At 44.6% G+C, this 19692-nt stretch overlaps 1 protein-coding gene and 1 long non-coding RNA gene across 16 annotated transcripts in view; one reads left to right on the forward strand and one right to left on the reverse strand.

Moving 5' to 3' along the window:
- LOC126872542 (uncharacterized) overlaps nt 1-19692 on the reverse strand; it is a 147123-nt gene that overhangs the window by 32710 nt on the left and 94721 nt on the right. The window contains exon 4 of one of the 2 annotated variants that reach the window (XR_007692015.1): nt 17012-19011. The exons of the other annotated variant lie outside the window; for it this stretch is intronic. This is a non-coding gene — a long non-coding RNA (uncharacterized LOC126872542). Of the gene's footprint in view, nt 1-17011; nt 19012-19692 lie in introns of those variants that run through there. 2 annotated transcript variants of the gene reach the window in all.
- The window catches only part of LOC126871982 (gamma-aminobutyric acid receptor subunit beta), a 94632-nt gene continuing 90344 nt past the window's right edge, over nt 15405-19692 (forward strand). For 5 of the 14 annotated variants that reach the window (XM_050631407.1, XM_050631460.1, XM_050631414.1 and 2 more), the window contains exon 1: nt 15405-15714. In XM_050631407.1, the coding sequence (XP_050487364.1) occupies nt 15620-15714 (95 nt within the window). In that variant the 5' untranslated portion in view covers nt 15405-15619. The remainder of the gene's footprint in view (nt 15715-19692) is intronic. The other 9 variants (XM_050631422.1, XM_050631432.1, XM_050631517.1 and 6 more) reach the window with 2 other exon arrangements.

Genomic DNA, 19692 nt, shown 5'->3' on the forward strand with positions numbered 1-19692 from the left:
CGCGACTCGAGGTCAATTCCGGTCGAGGGTAAACCGTGCAAATAACAGGAAGTTAGTTAGTGGCCGTGCGGCTTTCGAGCGGCCTTCGAGCAGCCGCACTATAAACGCGAGCATAAATACGTCCGGATGTATCCGATGCGAGTTAGAGTCCGGCAATAGATCCACGAGATGCAACAGCAACAACAATCCGGCTCTGTTCGTGTCCATGTAACGTATACCTAACGCGTATGTAACGTGATATAGTGCTTGCTATATACAGGGTGCCTGGTAACTGGTGATACAGCTAAGGTAGGGGTGATTCTTCGTGAAAAGATGGATGGAAAACGTAAAATAATTATTTTTGTATGTGAGACTTGGTTGTCGAGAAAAAGCGTTTCGGAAATCTATTCGGCACGCGTATACTTATTTCAAGTTTCAATTTAATACACTTCTATTTCTGTATTTTTTTTTTTTATTTGTTTCTTATCATTGCTTATTATTTATTATCTACGTCTATTATCTAAGTCTAGCTTTTTTGTTGTGTTTCATTTGGATGATTTTATAAATAAATATGTATCGCTTTTTAAAACGAATTTAAAAAATTTTTTAAATAAAAACTATTCAAAATATCAAACACGATATTGCACACAATTGTGTCTCTTAAGTTATACAACCCCTGTAGTATACTATTTGTATCTCTTAATTCTTCGAAAATAGAAACAGAAAATAGAAAATAGAAACCTTTAATTCTTCGACAAACCTGTTATCCGTAAAATATACCTCTTATTTAATAAAACATCTTTAACAGAGATTCGTCGCGTGGAAACAGAGTACACGTGTACCGAGTAGATTCTTCAAATCGTCTTTCTTCAACGCGAAGCCTTATACGCAAAACCTTTGTCCTACGTTTTCGACTGTTTGGTCACCCTGTATAGGCACGTGTATATATACGTACATACATTTACGCAGAAGATGGTCGATGATAGTGTTGATGCACCCTTAGCTCTTTCATCCTTTTTTCCGCCCCGTTGTTGTACCGACTCGGAAGAAGGAAAACGGAAGGAGAGGAAGACGGACAGAGTGAAAGAAAGAACACAGAGAAAAGGAAGGAGAGGGGAAGGAGAGAAAAGCAGAAAGTTGGCTGGATGCCAAGCCTGTTGAGCGCCACGCCCTGGGGAAAGAAAAGCAAACGAAAAGGGGATGGGCTAGGAGGCTGGAAAATCATCGCTGCGATTCGAGCCAGGTGCCGATCGGCCGACCGTCCGACCGACCGCTATATAGCTATATACTCGCTCGACCAGGCCTTGTCGTTGCCTGTTGCATTCTCTGTGCTGAATACTTCCGCTCTAGGCGCGTCCAGAGGCTTTCCTTAGCATGTAGATGTAGCCGGATACTCGTCTTTCCTCCGATAAAACGCCAGCCAGTTTTCCGCGTTTTCTCTGCCGCGAGTTTAGCGCGCCCGGCAAATTAGGATGTAACCTGGCGCCTGTGCGGCCATTAAATGCCAGTCAGGAAAGAATAAAGCGGTGTAAACACTGTTTTCTTCTCCTTTTTTTTTCTCGTTTGTTTTTCTTCCTACTTTTCCTGTCTTTCTTTTTCTTCTTTTTTACTGCTTTTTTTGGACATACACGCGTTACGTTACATTATCGTCGTAATGTACGAGTTTCAACGAGGGAAGGGAAGGAGGCGGCGGACTTTATTCGTTGTTTAAAGCGTGGAACGTAACACGAGCGTTATTATCGTAAAGTGTCTTTTTTAAGTGAGATAATTTGGAAAGAAGCTTCGAGATGCTGTTGGTTTACGGAGAAGAATACTAGCAACGGTGGCGTTAGTTTAATGCGGAGTTTGTCGCGGCTGAATTTTTCATCCTATACAACGTCCCCTCTTTCTATTCCGCGTTTATTCGTTTTTCTTTCAAAGGTATACGAACAGGAAGGGACCAAGAAAGAAAGAAGAATCACGTTGCCGCCTTATTCGCTCGCTGTCCCTTTAAAAATGAAGGAGTTGCCAACGATTGTACGCAAAGTAACCGAGTTGCAAATTTCAGACATCAAGGTGAATTAGCGACTCGATGGTGCATTCTAATTTCTCTATCCTTCTTAAGGTGGCATTAATTCTTAAGTAGTCCCATGACTGTAGTAAATACTGATGGTAGTTGCCAGCAATAAATACTGCATAAAACACAAGTCCGTAAGCTTCCCACTAGGAGGATTCATTTAATCTCTCTGTAACTGTTTAATACTTAAACAATCATCCCAGGAGAGCGTGTGCCGAGGATTAAGCAGAAAAAGTCGTTCGAAATTGCGACAAAGTAAATTATTTTCGATTTTAACGAAGGAAGTGAAAGATAAATACAGCGGTAATGAATTACTCGATTAACATATTGTCATTTGCAATTTCTTTCGCTCGGCTTTTATCATTAAACGCTGTTATTTAACGTCATAGTTGTGAGAGAAAATTCCAATAGCTCGCTTGAAAATAGAGAGAAAGAGAGAGACTATGTTTTTTGAACCAAAGAAATTTTTGTTATTCTTCTGAATTTCATAGATTATCGTCCTACTACGATTTCCGCGCCTATCTTGTGACAATTATTTATATTTCTCAACAATATTGATTTCTCGCAATTTTCAGGTCAATATACTTAACAAACGCATTTATTCTGAAAAATTCATCCTTCCAAATATGTTGTAGAAGGAATACGAATGCGTTATCTACTCATTTATCGGTTGTTTGCATAATGGATAATAGAACGACGACAGGGTCTGCACCTATACAGGTAGGATCTAGATAGGATCTCGACTACGTCTGACTGCCACCGATTTTATCCAACCTCGTGTTCGCGGTAAACGATAAGACTTCCGGTCATTACAAGGATTTTGCTATCCAGGAAAACGCGAACACAGCCGAACTTCTCTTCCTCGAGTAGACAGCAACCACCGTCTTTCGAGCGAGCAACCCTCGTGCATGGTGGCTGTAATAACAATTTATCGCGGGAAATAATCACGAACCGCGTCGGCTGAAACAAATGAAACCGCGTGGATTAGGAAATCGCAAAAAGGAAACGCTACGTCGCGCGTCCCGCGAAATATCGCGCTCCTTTTCTATACGGCCCTGAAAATTTATTATATGTTCGCGTTTCTCCAACGTATTACTCATTTCACGGCTCATAAGCGTCAGGGAGTCATAAACTGGCGAGTATCGATTGAAAAACTTGAAAAATTTCTGGCGGCAGAACGTTTGGTAAATAGAAAGAAAGGAATATAGAATAAATATAGAGGATAATAAATATCGGAGAATAAAGTGGAACGTAAATAAATCGAGACAAAGGAGCACAGAAGCGAAAAGAAACACAGATGAAATAACACGGTGCGAAGATGTAAAATAAAAGACAAATGCGAGAAACGCAGCGTAAAATGTAAAAATACGGTTTTTGTTGAATTTTTGTTAAATAGAACGAATGGAGAATAAATTTAATTGAAACCATTCTTGATGTTAGACACTCGACGTTGAATTATTTCTACGGTTTCAATAAAGCGCTTTAATTAGTGATTCACGATTATTCCGGTGCCTTCGCGGAGTTAAATTGGACAATCTTATTTATGAGGAACACGGATTCCTGGAGAACCAGAGACGCCTCGAAACGCCGGTGAACCGTGTCGCGTGATATTACGAAGTCAAGTTAGGGACCATGAAACGAAGGATAGCAATTGTACATGAACGATCTAGCTATCGGTGGGACGATACCGAACCCAGATCCGAGTCAAAATGACAGATACGTTTCAAAGTTTGCTGTGGATTCGGAATTTCGGACGAAACGAGAAGGGACAAAACATCGAAGCGATCGCGTTTCGATTTCAACTATCGGCATCGATAAGCAAAGCACGATAGCCGAAAATTGGGGAAATCGATAATCGATAAGGAACTCTGATCGTTCCGATGCGAATTGAAATTCGACGATATTCGTTTCAACGAAAATTTATCACGAAGATTTCCTTAACTGTAAAATCCTTGTGGTGCTGTTAATTGAAAGAAGGTAAGAAAAGTAAGATAGATGAAAGAAAAGGAAAAGAAAAGAAATGCATTTCATCGTGAGTCTACCAAAGGTCTTGCCAATAAGAGGCTTAGAGTCCAGAATAGTAGAGATCAAGTTAGAGAATATGTATACCACCACCGCTCATAATTATTCAAGCAACATGGATAGTCGATGCACATTTCTTGAATAATTTAAATTTAATACACGCACAATTTCTAATCGATAATACAATCAAAACAATTTTTATTACTCCAATAAGAAACTGTATGTGTTAACAAAAGTAAGGAATCTTTACTTGGCTTTTGTGGCAGAAACCAAGTAAATAATACAAAGTGTATCGAAGAATTATGAGTGCTACCAGATGTATGAAAAAAGATAATTGGACAAGATGTTTTGTTACATATGTTTTTAGCGACGAGCGAGGGCCACCATCTTAAAGATTATACAAATGAGCAAAAATAAATTTAGATTCAACTACGACAGTTCCAAAGAAAACGACAGAGAGGATGTTATACAAGAAACAGACGGCGCCGCAAATCACGGTAATCATCCTTACAAACTCGACGCCTTACCCAACCGCAGTTACGAGTGTAGAAAAACTGCTTAACGAACCAAAAATACTCGGTGTCAAACGCTAGCCTACAATAAACCCCAAACCAAACCACCGCTCGAGCCGAAAAAATCCCATGCAAATACCAACAATCCACGCCTCTGTGTAATCGACCCAACCCTCACTCTAAAAAAAAAAAAAAATAGCAGTATGATACAGGAGGAATGGTATCAATCCCATGAAAAACTCAAAGACTTAATCTCGTTCGAAAATACACTTCAATCTATTGTACTAACAATAAAACAACTAAGTCCTTCTTTGCTTCTCTTAAGCTCGCATCTTTCTTAAAGCACTCAGAACAAAACGAAGCGGAAAGAAAGGAAGCAAACCCAAGGGGATGATGAAGCATCAGGCCACCATTACGATGGATGTGTGTTGCGAAGAATGAAATATCTGCAGACCGAAATACGTATACTCGTGAGAATCCATATACACTGCCGGCTTTAAGTATCACGACATCTACCGGTTAGATTTACTGGAAAACTCTAACAAAGTTTCACTTTGCTTCATATTATACGTTATAGGACACACGTGTTTCGAGTGAAACAACTGATTTCTAATAAAATAACGAGAGAATGAAAATTGAAGAAAGCAATGTATAGCGGCGAATTTATGCCAAATATCCATAGATATCTCAATGTGTACTTATGGTCGACATGGTGTACGTATTTGTGTGCTCTGATTCCTATTCTTCGGAACGTGCTATAATCAAGCTGCAAGAGGAGTATATTAGCGAAGAACGCATCGTCCAGCGAGAAGACTTCCGCGTACGGGCAATTCAACTTAGTCTCCGTGGTCGGTGTATCATTTCGGGCCGGTGTGGTCCGTAGAGAGCAGCGAGCGGAGTCGATCCGAGGCGGGACGAGGCGAGCAACGCTGGCGTGTACGGCGACGAGGAGAGAGCGCGCCTCGTTCCGGCGCGCAACGTTGGCCAAGATCAATAGACGGGCCACGAGCCATCATCCCAGGCGACAGAGAACCCGCTGGTTTTGATCTCTCGCGCAAGCGCCCCCCGTCCGCGTCGTTCCTCCGCGTCGGCTGCCGCTCCGTTAATAACTGCCACGCTACCGGCTATAATGATAACGTCATCAGAGAAATTCGACCAGGGCCAGGAATTCTGCGTGCATATGTACGTACCGTTCACGCCCGGTCACGCACATTCGCCAAAACGTCGCTAATACGAAAGGAGCGGTTTGCTTGGACGATAGGCTGGATCGTAGATCTCGAGGCTGGGGTTTGCAGGGAGAGAAGGACGGTTGGCCAAATCCAGAGGGTTTACTGATACGTTCGATCGGTCGCGTTAATTTGATTTAGTAATTCGGTTTGTTTGGGAGGCGCACGGATGATTTGGGACGAACGTGTGTACGCGGTGTGCCGGATGGTGTTCGGTGATTTAAGGGGCTCAGGTTGAAGGAGGAGCAATCGTGGCAAGAAATACGAGAGGCGTTGTTTTTTGCTTCGGGGGTATTTCACTTTCTAGGGCGAGAATGAGGGAGATAATTATTAAGAAACATTTACAGCGGCTACAAATGTGCCACGTAGTTTTATTTTCCAATGAAATTCCATGCATTTCATTTTGTATAATGTGACATTTTATAGTTACGTGAACGTACTATTAAACCATGGGAAATTTAATATACTTGAACTTAATTAATTCGTATGTAAATGCTATTATAGGCGCAATGTTCTGCTAACACGTTTCATTGTTCCTGTAACTCCAATTTCACTTTCTATTTTCATCGAGTTATTTACGTTACTGAATTTTTCAAAGGGTGGCCTACGCTGGTAACAAATTTTTGCATGAATATTTCAAAGCAACGATAATGAATATAAAATCAATAGTATTGTAAAATTTAAAAACGATCGTAAAGCGTGTTAATTCTCTTTGAACAAAATATGTGGTCTAGGAGACCAAAGATATCCTCAGCATGCTATTTATTTCGTCATCGTATTTTTCAAACGAAAGTATAGATTATGCCCCAAATAAGCCAACGTTTCGAGTTCTGAGAAACTAGCGGACGATATGAAAGATAAAAGTAAACGAAACATTCTGGCCACGAATTAATTATTTCGTGAGAATTCCGAGGTTGTGTTTGTGTTTCAGAGTGACGGTTGGAACGACGTGGTTATAATCGAAACAACTGTACCCCAGCTGGGCCATTAGGGGGGATGAAAATAACGCGTGAGCCTGACCACTGACCTATGCTACTTACGAGGGATTCTCTCTCTCTCTCGCGCGCGCGCTTTCTCTCCCTTTTTCTCTCTATCCTCGATACCCTAAGGCCAGGGCTAGAGGCAAATGCTCTTAATATGTGGCAATTTATTTCGGTTCTGTCGTTAACCTCGTGACAATTTTGGACGTGTGACGAAAGTTTAATTTATGCCACCGGCAAATGCACGGACATATGAATATTATCGTAACCAAAATGAGCGAACGTGACGTTTCGTTGATATTAACACGAAACAGAGATAAATATCGAACACTGCTTAATGTGCCTTGAAACGTTTCTCGGTATAACAACCCGCGATACGATTACATCGAAACACGTACTTTTTACACGTGTACAAGTACGAAAAGATAGATCCAGTCGTAATGTCGCGAGTTGTTCCAGATCGCGAATGAAATCACACTCCGTATGTATAAATAACATTGTTAGAAGACAAATGCACCGGTCAGGAGATACGTATCGAGAGTAAGCAAAATTATTCTGTTTTCGAGTATGCACAGACAACGTAAACCGACGCTTGCGTCAGTTCCCTTATCCTCTACTATGAAAATATCCAAGAAATACATCGTGCGAAGCATTCACCTTAGCCATACTCTACCGACATAAATCATAGTCGATTACAATTAAATAATCGATAAAAACGAAACCGTAGGAAACACAAGTAGGTAAAACGAAAGGAAGCAAAGCGCGTAGATTCACCGTAAAACGCTGAAAGACAAACTCGACGCGTTTATAACTCGCAAAATTACACGCGTTTGCTGGTGACGCGTGGAAATCTCAGCTCGACAACGTAGATACGAAAGACAGGGGTGGAAATCGGAGAAGCAGACAGGCAAATAGAGAAACAAACAAACCGGTAGAGGAAAAGACAGAAAGGGCGTGAAAGTAGTACTTGCACGTGTCGCTTTGTGATGAATGCCGAAGCGGAATTCACGAGTGCGAGTGTAAGACGAAGGTTCGAGGAAAGAACATGTTCCGCGCTTTCGTGCACCCGCCACCTCAAGTACAATGACACGTCCAATATACACGTCCGTATTGACGAACACGTCAACTCGACGATCGTTTCTAGATCGAAAATAATTTTGCCCTGATCTTTAGGCTTTTCTTAGTGCTTAGTGCTTAGTACTTAGTAATACTACTTACTTACTACTACTTAGTACTTAGTACTAAGTAATAAGTGATAAGTAATAAGTACTTTAGTACCAAAGTACCAAAGTACTAAAGTACTGAGCACTAAAGTACTAGAGTGATAAGTACTGAAGCACTAAAGCACTGACGCACTAAAGTACTAAAGCACTAGGTACTAAGTACTAACACTAACACTAAGCACTAAGCACTAAGCACTAAGCACTAAGCACTAAGCACTAAGCACTAAGCACTAAGCACTAAGCACTAAGCACTAAGCACTAAGCACTAAGCACTAAGCACTAAGCACTAAGCACTAAGCACTAAGCACTAAGCACTAAGCACTAAGCACTAAGCACTAAGCACTAAGCACTAAGCACTAAGCACTAAGCACTAAGCACTAACACTAAGCACTAGGCACTAAGCACTAAGCACTAAGCACTAACACTAACGCTAACACTAAGTACTAAGCACTAAGCACTAAGCACTAACACTAACAAAAAAATTTTAGTTGCTCTATAAGCAGCTTGAACCGTTGAGGTTGTTGAGGTTATCCGCTAGAACAACGCGTGAGTGAGCGTGTAATAGAAATATATTTAAACAAGTATAAGTACAATATACGTTGGTCCAGATCCGGACGCTGGCGTTCGTGCACGTGTGCGTACACGAATGTGGACAGAGACGCGTGTTACGGATGCGGGCGGGTGAGCAAATGGAAAGCTCTCGGTGGATTATTCGTCAGGTAGCGCGGCTATTGGCGATTGACGAAAATCTGACGAACAAGGGATCGCGCTCCAAGCCTGACTCTACATGGAAACGCTATCGAAGCTGGGGTGCCGCGTGTCGATTGGTCAGACTCGACGGTTGAAACCCTTTCGAGAACGTCGATGGGAGTGTCTCGGAAGAACTGCCCTGTGCCAAGTTTATGGACCTTTCAGATATTTCTTTTGACGAGCTACGCGTTTCTGGCAGAAGGAGAATCGGAGACTGATTAAAGAGGTGCCTTTGATCGCGGCGGAATCCTCCTGATGATCGAATAGAACGTTATGTCGGAAAACAAATTGGTGAAAAATATGTAAAAAGATAAATCCACTGGAATGGCTTAAAAGCCGATTAACTTTAGAATCGCGATGGTAACGTCAATGTTGTACGCGAACAAAGAACGTGTACGAGTTTCACGACTCGTCGTGACTACCTCCAATTTACTCGAGATGCACGATCGTCTAAGACGCAGCAGCCTCTCTTCTTTTAATTAAACGTTAGTCTCTTAATTAGAGGCGGTATTTTATATTTGATACTCCGTGTTTCATTCCGTCCCGCTTGTTACGAGCACTGGTCGACAAAAGGAACGACGTCGCGCAGTGCGCACCGCTAATTAGAAATCTTTGTCCATAATTTTTGTCTGCGATTAAGGTAATCGGCCGAGACAACGAGGTCAACGACGAAGACAGTATCAGCTCGGCCCGCCTACAGCAGTACGATCGCGTCGAATGACTCCACAATGAGGCGTCTCGCCACGAAACGCCGCGTCCTTAATTAAAACAACCGCGCGTCCACGCTCGATTCTGGCTTTCTTTCGGTAATTTTCTCCCATCAAATCAATTTTCCGCAGTTAACGAGCATCTTCTCGACCACGCTTTCTATACCTTTAAACAGAGACACGCATATATAGACACGTGTGTATACACGCTGCGCGTGAAGATCGTAAAGAAAAGAAAAAAGGAAAAGAAGGAATATTTCGTATACACGTGTTCGCGAGGAACACGCGTCGCGTTAAGCCTCGACACAGTTGGTCCGTGAGGTTCGCTGTACAGGTTCAATTTTAAATGGAACGCGCTGGAGGTTGCGCGACGTACACGCTAGATACGGTTATTAACGCGGATAGAGGCTGCTGTTCTACCTTTTAATTAGCTGGCATCCCCGTGGACGCGTTAAGAAGGAAATAACGTGGTGGACGTGGCCTGTCGGCCGACAGGAGCAGACGCTCCTGTCAAACGTGTCCGAATGAGAATGTAGAGCGCGGGGAAGAGGGGTGATCGATCGCGTGTCTCTGGAGCTTTACATTTCGATACCGTTTCTATCCGTCCGGCCCCGATAAGCACCGGAGCGGATCTTTATTTCGAATAAAATCCAATTTTCCAAACTGCTGGAATAAAGAAATTTATCGAGCCGCGTCCTCTCGACGCCGTCCTCAAATATTTTTCTATCGTTCGACGACAGACGCTGGTCGGAATCCTTCCGTGCAGAGAACCGCGCCGTTTCGTCCTTTTTCCGCTTCCTTCCATCCCCTTCTCTCTACTCGTGAGATCAAATAGAGGAAGAATCTTAACCAACGTCGAACGAAATCTCTCTCTTCTTCCCTTTCTTCTACTTCTTTTTCCTCCTCCTTCTTTTCTTTTTTCCTCAATTCTATCGAGTTTTAAATGTACACCCGGAAACGAAGCTGCCACGAAAGAAAGATCCGATCGGACGGGGGTGAGGAAGGCGAGTCCTACGAATTCGATGAATCGAGGAATTTACCGAGACCCCGCCGGGACACTCGAGGATTATTTTCATCCCCGGAAATTCGACTGCCGCTCTGCAAGCTCCTTTTCTTCCTTCTTCTTTTCCTCGTCGTTTGCCTCTCTACCCTCCCAACATCCGTACCCTCCTTCATCTTTTTCTTCTCTACCCTTACACGCTCCAAGTTTCTGCCAAAGCTTCTCCTTCACGACGATCGCAATTATATTCCGAGTCGACCCGCCACGGGTAAATATGTACCGAGACGCGAGCACGACGAGATACAAAAGCGTTTCCCCTGCTATAATCCGCGTTTATGAAAGAGAAACAAAACGTTGAAGGAAATTAAAGTAGACTTCAGTGAACGGCAAACGGTGGCAGTGAGACGGCGGCTAGCGAAAGGGGTGGGAAAGAACGTTGAATCAGGTGGCTGAAATTAGACCGAGCGCTTCTTAGAAAATATCAAAATAGCGTGGCTAACCGAGTGACTCGGAGCAGACAACGACCGACCATATCGATGACGTACAGAAATGTGAGCAAGAGAGGCGGCTGATGCAGGGGAAAAATATTCTTTGTACGTATTAAGCGGTTCAAGCGACTCGTGATAGAAGCTTTTCAGATCCGCGAACTCGCATCCATGCGAAATAAAATCGCCGCCGACTCGTAATAACTCGCCGTGGCCAATATACACCGGAGAAGGTCGACGATCGTTCGAGACCACCCAAAGATACTTTCGAATATTCTCTCGTTCTCTATTCAACCCGTTGATCAACCTCTTGACCGATTCGTTTCACCGGAACATCCCACGGTATCGGTTTCGAAATGACCGCTTGCTCCCGGCGTGATTCGATCGAATGGAAAACTCGATTACACGCGTGTCAAACGCAATATTTGTAACGCAACACGTGTGGTGCTTCGCATGATATTTCGTCAGTTTTGTCTATGTGTTCGTAACAATACCGGCTTTCGAGTAAAAATTGACCAACGGTTCGCCAAAGTTTCACTGACCGAATTCATTAAACGCGCGAAAGTAACAGAAAGAGGTAACCAGACCGATGGAAACAGAGAGACGAATACAAAGAAGGATAGAGGAAGAGCCCTTGAAAAGGTATTCCAGTTTCGAGGATCGCGGCAGGGATCGATCCCGTCGATATGCAACGAAGATTCGACAATGGGTTCTCGAGTTACCGCGAAATGCCACCGTTAAACCGTCGAACGAACTTTTGCGCGAGCAATAGTTCGAGAACCGTAATATCGACTCTGTTCCCCTCTGTCTCTGTCCTCGTTCGGACAACCAACGCTCGCCCTCTGACCTCTCTCTCATTCGCGGCTCACTTCCTGCACATTCAGCCGTGCGAATGCACCGGGCGAAACCTTGCGCTCGGTTAATTCGCGAACACTACCGATACCAAGCACCCTTCCTGTTAAAATCGCAACTGAAATTCTTGTTTCGGTGTCCACATCGTGTATGTCGTTATCGTGTATGCTGGCATCCTCCTTTGTAATCAATGGCAAGCACGGAAAAGTGTCCCTCAAAGCTCGAACGCTCTCTGTCGAGGCTCCTACATACATATAGATGTGCTTAACCTGATAGATTGCTAACTACGCTTGGTGGTGGTTCGTTTACTTTCATGGCCATAGTAGACGACTCATTTGATGCTACCTTACGCTCCGTGACACGATGTAATGGAAAATAAAATACAATTTTGATGGATCGAATAATTTAATATGCGGAGAATCTTTGTTTTTTCACTTTTTTCCTTTTTTTTTTTTTTTTTTGGAACATGTAACGTCGAAAACGAATCTCTCGTTTTATTCAAATTTTTGTTTATTGTGGTTACAAAATTGATATAACTTGAGAATAAAAAAGTAAATGGAAGACGACGAAAACGATGAATTAATCTTGTAGGAAGAAATCGATCGTAACTCTTTAGATTTCGAAAGTCACGTGTTTCGTCGCGACAAGATTTCCGCGCCCTTATTTCTACATTTTTATGAACTGTGTATACCGGGCACGAGACATCGAAAACCAATGCCGTACTAACATCACCCTAAAATTCAGACTACGTTACAGGCCACGCGTTCGCGGTGTATTCAGAGATTCCTATACGAAATCTTAAGGCAGCATCGTGTGTCGCATCCCGTTTTCAGCAGTAGCACGCTCTGCGGTAGAAAGAGGCCAATAAAACTTGCCCCGTATACTCCCTCGTTTTATCCTCGCCATTCTATTGTACGCAAGGAACAAAACCAGAGCTACACCAACGATATCCTTTTGAAATCGAAAAATATATTCGAAAAAAAGCTGCGCTTTTAAACCTTCGATTGGGGGAACAAACAAAATTTAGCAACTCGGCGCTATTCGATAATCGAGACAGGGTCAGAGACCATCGATAAAGAAATGCCACGAAGAACGCACATTGTGCGTATATCTCGATATAGGAAATAAAATAAAAAATGGGGAAAAAGATAGAGGAAGAAAAATTGAAAAAGAGGAAAAAGCTTTCGACGAATCGGGCATCCACAAAGACGGGCTTTCACGAGCAATTGCATCGAAAGGTTTCGAACGGGATACCTGACGGTTTGCGTGGTCGGTTTGAGTACGCAGGTGTGCACGCGCAGACGCGCGTTTGCACTGCGTATTCAATGTTTGTCCCGCAAGCATAGAAAGAAGGAAAAAGAGTGCTTTCGATTCAGAATCACGCGGTCGGAAAGAATGTGCATCTGGTCGGCCTGCGACGATTCCAATTACTCTGCTTCACTAGCCAGCACGCAAGAGAGGCGCGGATTTTCTTACGCGAACGTATGCACGTGCATATGTACATACGTTCTTTCCCTTTTGTCGGCCTGTGTATTTCGTCTTTGTGACGTAAACCGGTGTTTAGCGATACACGCGCTGAATGAACCTCGGCCAGCCACGTTCTCTGTACAGGCAACCGGCAGATATGCAAAGTTCAAAATTAAACACGGAACAACTTCCTTTGTTGGAACGAAAGATTCTCAAATGCTGGTATATATAATAGACGTAAATTTTAGATACAATTGGAAGAAGAATGTTTCTTATCCTTCCATATCGTTGACACAAGTGGTTAAGAATCCATAAATTCAGGTGAAATAGGAAATTACAAGAAAGAATAATCGGTAAGTGTCTTGATCTGGCCAGACGCAAAAGGGACGACTAATTTATGAGAGCGGATAATTTCGGTTTGTACCGAAAGAATCAAAATTTTCCATGCCCTGGAAAAAGAACGACAAAGTAAACATTTATCGCGTAGGAACCGGTATAACTAAAACATTCCACGAATCTCGAAAGCGAGCGAAACTGTATAGAATCGAGTCAGTAGTTCAAGACCGCGGGCTAAACGTCCGATTCTCGACAACCGAGGAAAGAAAGAACACGAATCGAGGGGGACGAAAGGAAACGAAAGGAAATAAAGAATTATTCTCGTTGTCGTCCATTACGAAGCCTTGAAACAGCGAATCAAAGAAAACCACGGGTAAATTCCAACAAGAGGAAAATACGCTCGCAGGAAAGAAGCTTGAAGTGAAATAGACAGTCAGGAAAGTAGTCGACAGAGGTGAAAAGCATCCTTGGTGGTTTCGAAGCAGCCAGATACGGGAGGACTAATCAGGGACGAAAGAGCAAGGCAAGGTAAGCAGGGGAACAAGCAGGCAGGCAGGTAAGGCAGGCTGACAGGCAAAGCAGGTAGGCAAAGCAAGCAGGCAGGCGAAACAGGCAGTCAGGCAGAGATAGGCAGGGAAGCAGGCAGGAAGAGAGGAAGGAAGAGCGCTTGCGCGCTGGTACGGCCGGGCTAGACGCGAGAGCCGCCACTCCCGAGCGCGTAGCGGTGTAGCGCGGGTGCTGACCGAGTGTCCCCGTGAGAAGAGCGAGAGAGAGTGCGAGAGCGAGCGAGCGAGCGAGAGTGCGAGAGCGAACGAGAGCGAGGAGAGTGGAGAAGAGAGAAGAATGTCCATCGTGGAAGGAAGGATCCCTAGGAAGCGGAGCCTGCGGCAGGACATCTTCTACGATCAGGCGGCTCCGTGCTTGTAGGACGAAAAGAACGGAAGAGAGGGTTCTCTTCGAAGAGGATCTCGCCGCTATCTCCCTCCTCCACCACACAAGCCCCTTGATCGTTCCCTGTTCCCCAGATAACGTTGGTCCTCGTCCTTTTTCCCCAGGTGAACGAAAACGGAGGAACGAGAGGCTCGTCTCGTCTCGCCGACAAAATTGAACCAGAAGGTGTCAGCCGTCAAAGGAGAGAACGCTCGCGGAAGTAAAAAGCAGTGCGTTTGGAAGGAAAGCTCGCGCCGGAGCATCGCGCGATTTAGTGAACAGAGGAAAGCATCGTGCTCGTGAAACCTGCGTCGCAGGGTTGGAAATAGAAGGCGTGTTAATAATATCGTGGAAATCGACCCGGGGACTATGTATGCGTTAAATCAGTGAGCCACAAAGATAACGAACGCTGGTGTGACACGGGTACACGATAATCGCACGTAGTCTGCGAAGCTTCGAAACGAAAAGAGAACGATACAGATCGAGGGAAAGAAAAAGAGAGAGGAAAGTTGTTATATACGTTGGAGAAAGTAGGAAAGGAAAGATCTCGTTGTGATCTAGTGGCGAGTGACAAAGAGGAGAGAGACTACTACTCTCCGCGCGAGAGCTCGAGGAGCACCGGTCTCTCGAGGCTCGGTCGCGAGCAAGAGATCGTGTGAGGTGATTGGATTTCGAGCTGCGATACACAGTGTTTCCGAGGAAACGTCTAACGCGAGTGTCAGTGAAGCCAAGACATCTGGGTGAAATTCAAGTAGTAGCTGACTTTACTAAGCAGACCAGGCTGAACCGTGAATAAAGAGGAAAAAGTACGAGGAAAACGGAGAGAGCGAAAAGCGGACGGAGAGAGCAAGACGGAGGTAGGAGGGCGGGGCGGGTGGGTGGGAGGTAGGGTGGGAGGAGGAGGAAGGAGGGAGGGTGAGACGCGGACGGCACGCAGAGAGGCGCCGGGTCAACGCGCCAGGTAACAACGCCTCAGGACATCCGCTGACGTCCTCGTCGACGTCCTTGTCGTTGTCCTCGTCGTCATCGTGAACGGCAACGCGCCGTGCTTCTCCTGGAACGTGGACATCCCGTCTTGTTCCACGGATAATACGATGTCCTTCCACGCCGCCTCCTGGAGCTTCGCCCTCCTCGCGGCCACGGTCGCGTTGCTGCCCGCCACGCATCGTGCTCCGTTCGCGCAAGCCGCGTAAGTACAGTTTCTTCCCTGTCTTTTTACTCCTCGCTCGATGTTTCCGTTTCCTTCGAGGTTAATCCGATGTTATCGCAAACGACGCGATCGCGAAGTAAGTAATCGTCGAATCGCCTAAGAAAGAAAGATTCTAGTCGATCAGATGGTCTTACCATCTAACGTGATTCTATTTCTAACAGCGACGCGTCTCGCTGCTCGAACGAGGCAGCCAAATAGAACGTGTAATCGCGCAAGATCGGTAAATGCACCGGTATCCGTGCGTAATCTGAAAACCCGGACGTGATGTCAGGCCACCAAAAGTAAAGACGCGTAATTTGCGAGGGTAGAAACGTAGCCGAGCACGTCTAAATCGATAGACGCTGAAACTGTTGGCGGACTTGCCGCGTGTATGCGAAGGTCTCTTTGAACTTTACGCTGTGTTCCGCTCGAAGTTGATGTACACCCACCTCCGCGGTGAGACAGTCACGCGCTCACATTAGGCGAACTCACGAACTCGAGTCTCCGACCAACTCTCCGAGAATAATTCTCTCTCTTGTCGTGACCTCGAACGGACGCCGAGTCGAAGTTAATCGACGAAGCCTAATGTGCCTAGAATACCACACGCTGGCAATCGATAGACTTGCAGCTGATTCTACGGCGCGAGCTAGGTGCAAGGATTTAATTAATGATCCATAATCCTATATCTCGATTACGTGTTTCGCCTGCGGTGAGCCGTGCATGCACACCCATCGAGGCACGCGAAATTGGTCGATAAACGGCTATAATGGGCACGATAGAAGGGCGAGAAAAACAATCACCTCGTTTGAGTTACGCGCGCGTTACGTTGCGATCGCATTTTCGACCATCTGATTCTACATACGATTTCAAGTCCACGTGCAAGCGTGTATACGCGAAACATCTATCTTTGACACGGTACCGTCGACAATACGGAGCTGCGAGATTGTACAGTGTACAGCCTTCTCCGGTGTCTGGATGTACGTTCGTGATTGCATGTAAATGAGCGGAAACATGCAGGCTACGTTGCATGCCCAGACATACGACACACCAGCCGGGCGCACACGCTCTTTCAATGATCACAATGACGCCACCCCTCGTGACTTCAAGACGCCTTGTCGTCGTCTCGCGCTTTAATAGTCGCGACGCGTTCGCTGTTACGTTCAAAAATTCATTCGTCGAGCAATTATTGCGTCGTCCGATCGTAGCAGCTGCTCTCTAATTAGGCTACGTTTAGTTCTCGTGTTAAACGTGCTTACTCTGTTTCAACGCGAAAAATTTCTCCCGATCGTTTATCTCCTATGTATCTTTCCTAAAGTTCATCTTTCGACTTTCTGTGCCTCTCTCTGACTCGACATTTATTTGCCTATACTACTTGAACGATTCTACCACGACTCTCAATTCATAAAAAGCCAAACAAAGTAATTTTACAAATCACAAACACACGACTAAAGAATTTGTTACTTGATAATTATCAGAAACTGATAATATCGGAAACAAAATTGCTAAATTTGTACGGTGTAACGCTAGAAAGGGAACGAGAGAGGGGATTGTATAGGATCAAAGGTCTCGTAAAGGCAAACATGCTGGCTTTATAACGTTTAATAACCGAATGGAATATACATTTGGTTAATAAATACACGATCGTGTGTGTGCGACGCAGGAAGGTTTAGTCGGTACACAGCCAGTGTCTCGAGAGTGACAGCAGCACCGTGAGAACAATGGCGAAGCTGAAATTAGTTGTACCGGCTCATCCCTTCTCGCATTAACGCGCGATCCAGTTGCCTCGTATATGTGTAATCCGCAAACGTTTCTGTAACCCGAGCGCCTGATATCGAGCGCTATTTTCCGACAATGTTTAACACGTTTACTTATCAACCGCCGCTCCAGTGACAGTTTAATCGATTACAATAATAGAGATAGTTTTCAAAATGCACCATCATCGATAGTGACGCGGTTTTACAGCGAGGTCACTTTTTTCTCAATTTTCCTCGGTGAGAGGTATTGTTCATAAATTGTTGTTACGAATAGAGAATGTAGGTTATAAGTCTGAAATCTCAAGAGATAAAAGAGAATAAAAAAGATGTGATTAATCGACTCGATGTCGTTTGATGGAAGAGGCAAATTAATTTTACCGTAGAATAACAGTAACACTACCGATAAAGAACGAACGCTGCTATGAACAGTAACACTGAATCAAGGATTCTAGTTATATAATACGCATTACAAAGGAGCGAGTTAACGTTCAAGCGCAAACGTTATCTAATACTTAGTATAATTTTTGATTTACGAGGCTTTATCCGATTCCGGAATTGAATCCAAAGGATCCGTAATACAAACATTACGTCAGAGAGAAAAATTACAGAACGGAAAAAGGTCGGACAGATAGGAAACGATACCCTTTAAAGAAACGTCGAAATTTCTCAGGAAGAAAACTAAAGCCTCGAAGGGAAAGACATGGCTTTATCCAACGAAACGGCGCTCATCTAATTACGTTGCAATCCTATTTCCATCGTGTATACGTAGCGCATCGAACTGTTTACAGAAAATCGTATCAACAAAATCCTCGTTCAATCCGCAACGATATTAACCTTAGCGAGGAAGGCGGTCCGTGGGCCGCTCGCAACAATTTTGGCCGAGACTACGATCTAATCCAGGAAGAGGATGGGAAGAGGGTAGTTAGGTATAGTCGAAGGGATTATCAATATTTACGCTCTTCCAGCAAGCTCACAGCTCGGGTCGTTCCACCTGTTTTCTCCTCGAGGGCCGTGCCTCTCTGTAGCCTCCTCCAAACCCCTAAGAGTACCAACCGCGGACGTTCTGTAGTGTGGTATCGGTGATCGCAGTAGAGCTCTCGAGCAAGAGGGTGCTCCCGACGTGGCAGAGCTCCAAATCCTCCTACGTTGCCACCCTCTCGCACCGCTGTCGTTACCACCACTCTCTTCGACCCACCGCCAACCGATTCCTGGTCCACCGACACATATCAACCCTCTTTTTCTTATCGAGGAGAACGTTTCTTTTCTTTCTATCTTCCTTGCTTCGTTTCCTCCACATCGATGATTCTATTTTTATCCGGCTACAGCTCACGCCCCCGTGTCTTATTCTCCCTTTTTTCGGTCACCCGGACCAAGCTCGACCCGGAATCGTACTCTTGCCACCATCTTCATTGACGTTTTCTTCTTCTCTTTCATGGTCCAAGCCGGGCTTCGTGAGTATGCCGGTCGTAGATCTATAAGGGCGGACAGCCACCGTTCTTCCACAGTCGAGTAGTACGTCCCCGATTTCATGATTGAAACGGGTCTGAAATGGGTTCCACGTACACAAGGAATATGAAACAACGTTTCTTCGAGCGGCACGGGGCTTCGGGCTAAGCGGACGTTCGTTTTCTCCCTCTCCCTCTCTTTCTCTCTCTTCCTCTATCTATCTATCTATCTATCTATCTCTATCTTTCGCTCCTTTTCCTCTTTGACATTTGAGGTCGCTGTTTTCAGCGTTTTCCTTCGCGTCTTCTTTTCATCTGAACGAAATCTACTGTATTATACTCGTGTCAAAAATTTATGATCATGAAATATACATACGTCTAGACGTATATAAATCCTGTAACGTTGCTTTAATTTAAAAAATTGTGTAAAAATCGATGGAACAGTGAGAGGAAGAATATAAACGATGGTTAAATTGAACGCTCGAAAAAACGAAAGATTCTCGTGAAACGAGCTAGCATCCGTAAAGACCACGGTTGCTCCGAATGGTCGCGACAAAGCGGGACTCCAGAGAAGAGAAGTGTCGAAGAAAGATCAGAAGGTCTGTGATCTTGGAGCACCGCTCGCGACGTATAATGACGATGTCGTTAACCGCGGCGCGTCATCTTTCCCCTGGACGGTTCCGTGAAAGCGAATCTCGTGGGCGGAAGGGCGCGTGCTGCAGGACTAACAGGAATTGAAAACGCTACGGATACTCGTGCGGTCGCGAATGGTCGTGTTT

The sequence above is a fragment of the Bombus huntii genome, chromosome 1 (assembly GCF_024542735.1).
Source record: "Bombus huntii isolate Logan2020A chromosome 1, iyBomHunt1.1, whole genome shotgun sequence".
NCBI lineage: Eukaryota > Metazoa > Arthropoda > Insecta > Hymenoptera > Apidae > Bombus > Bombus huntii.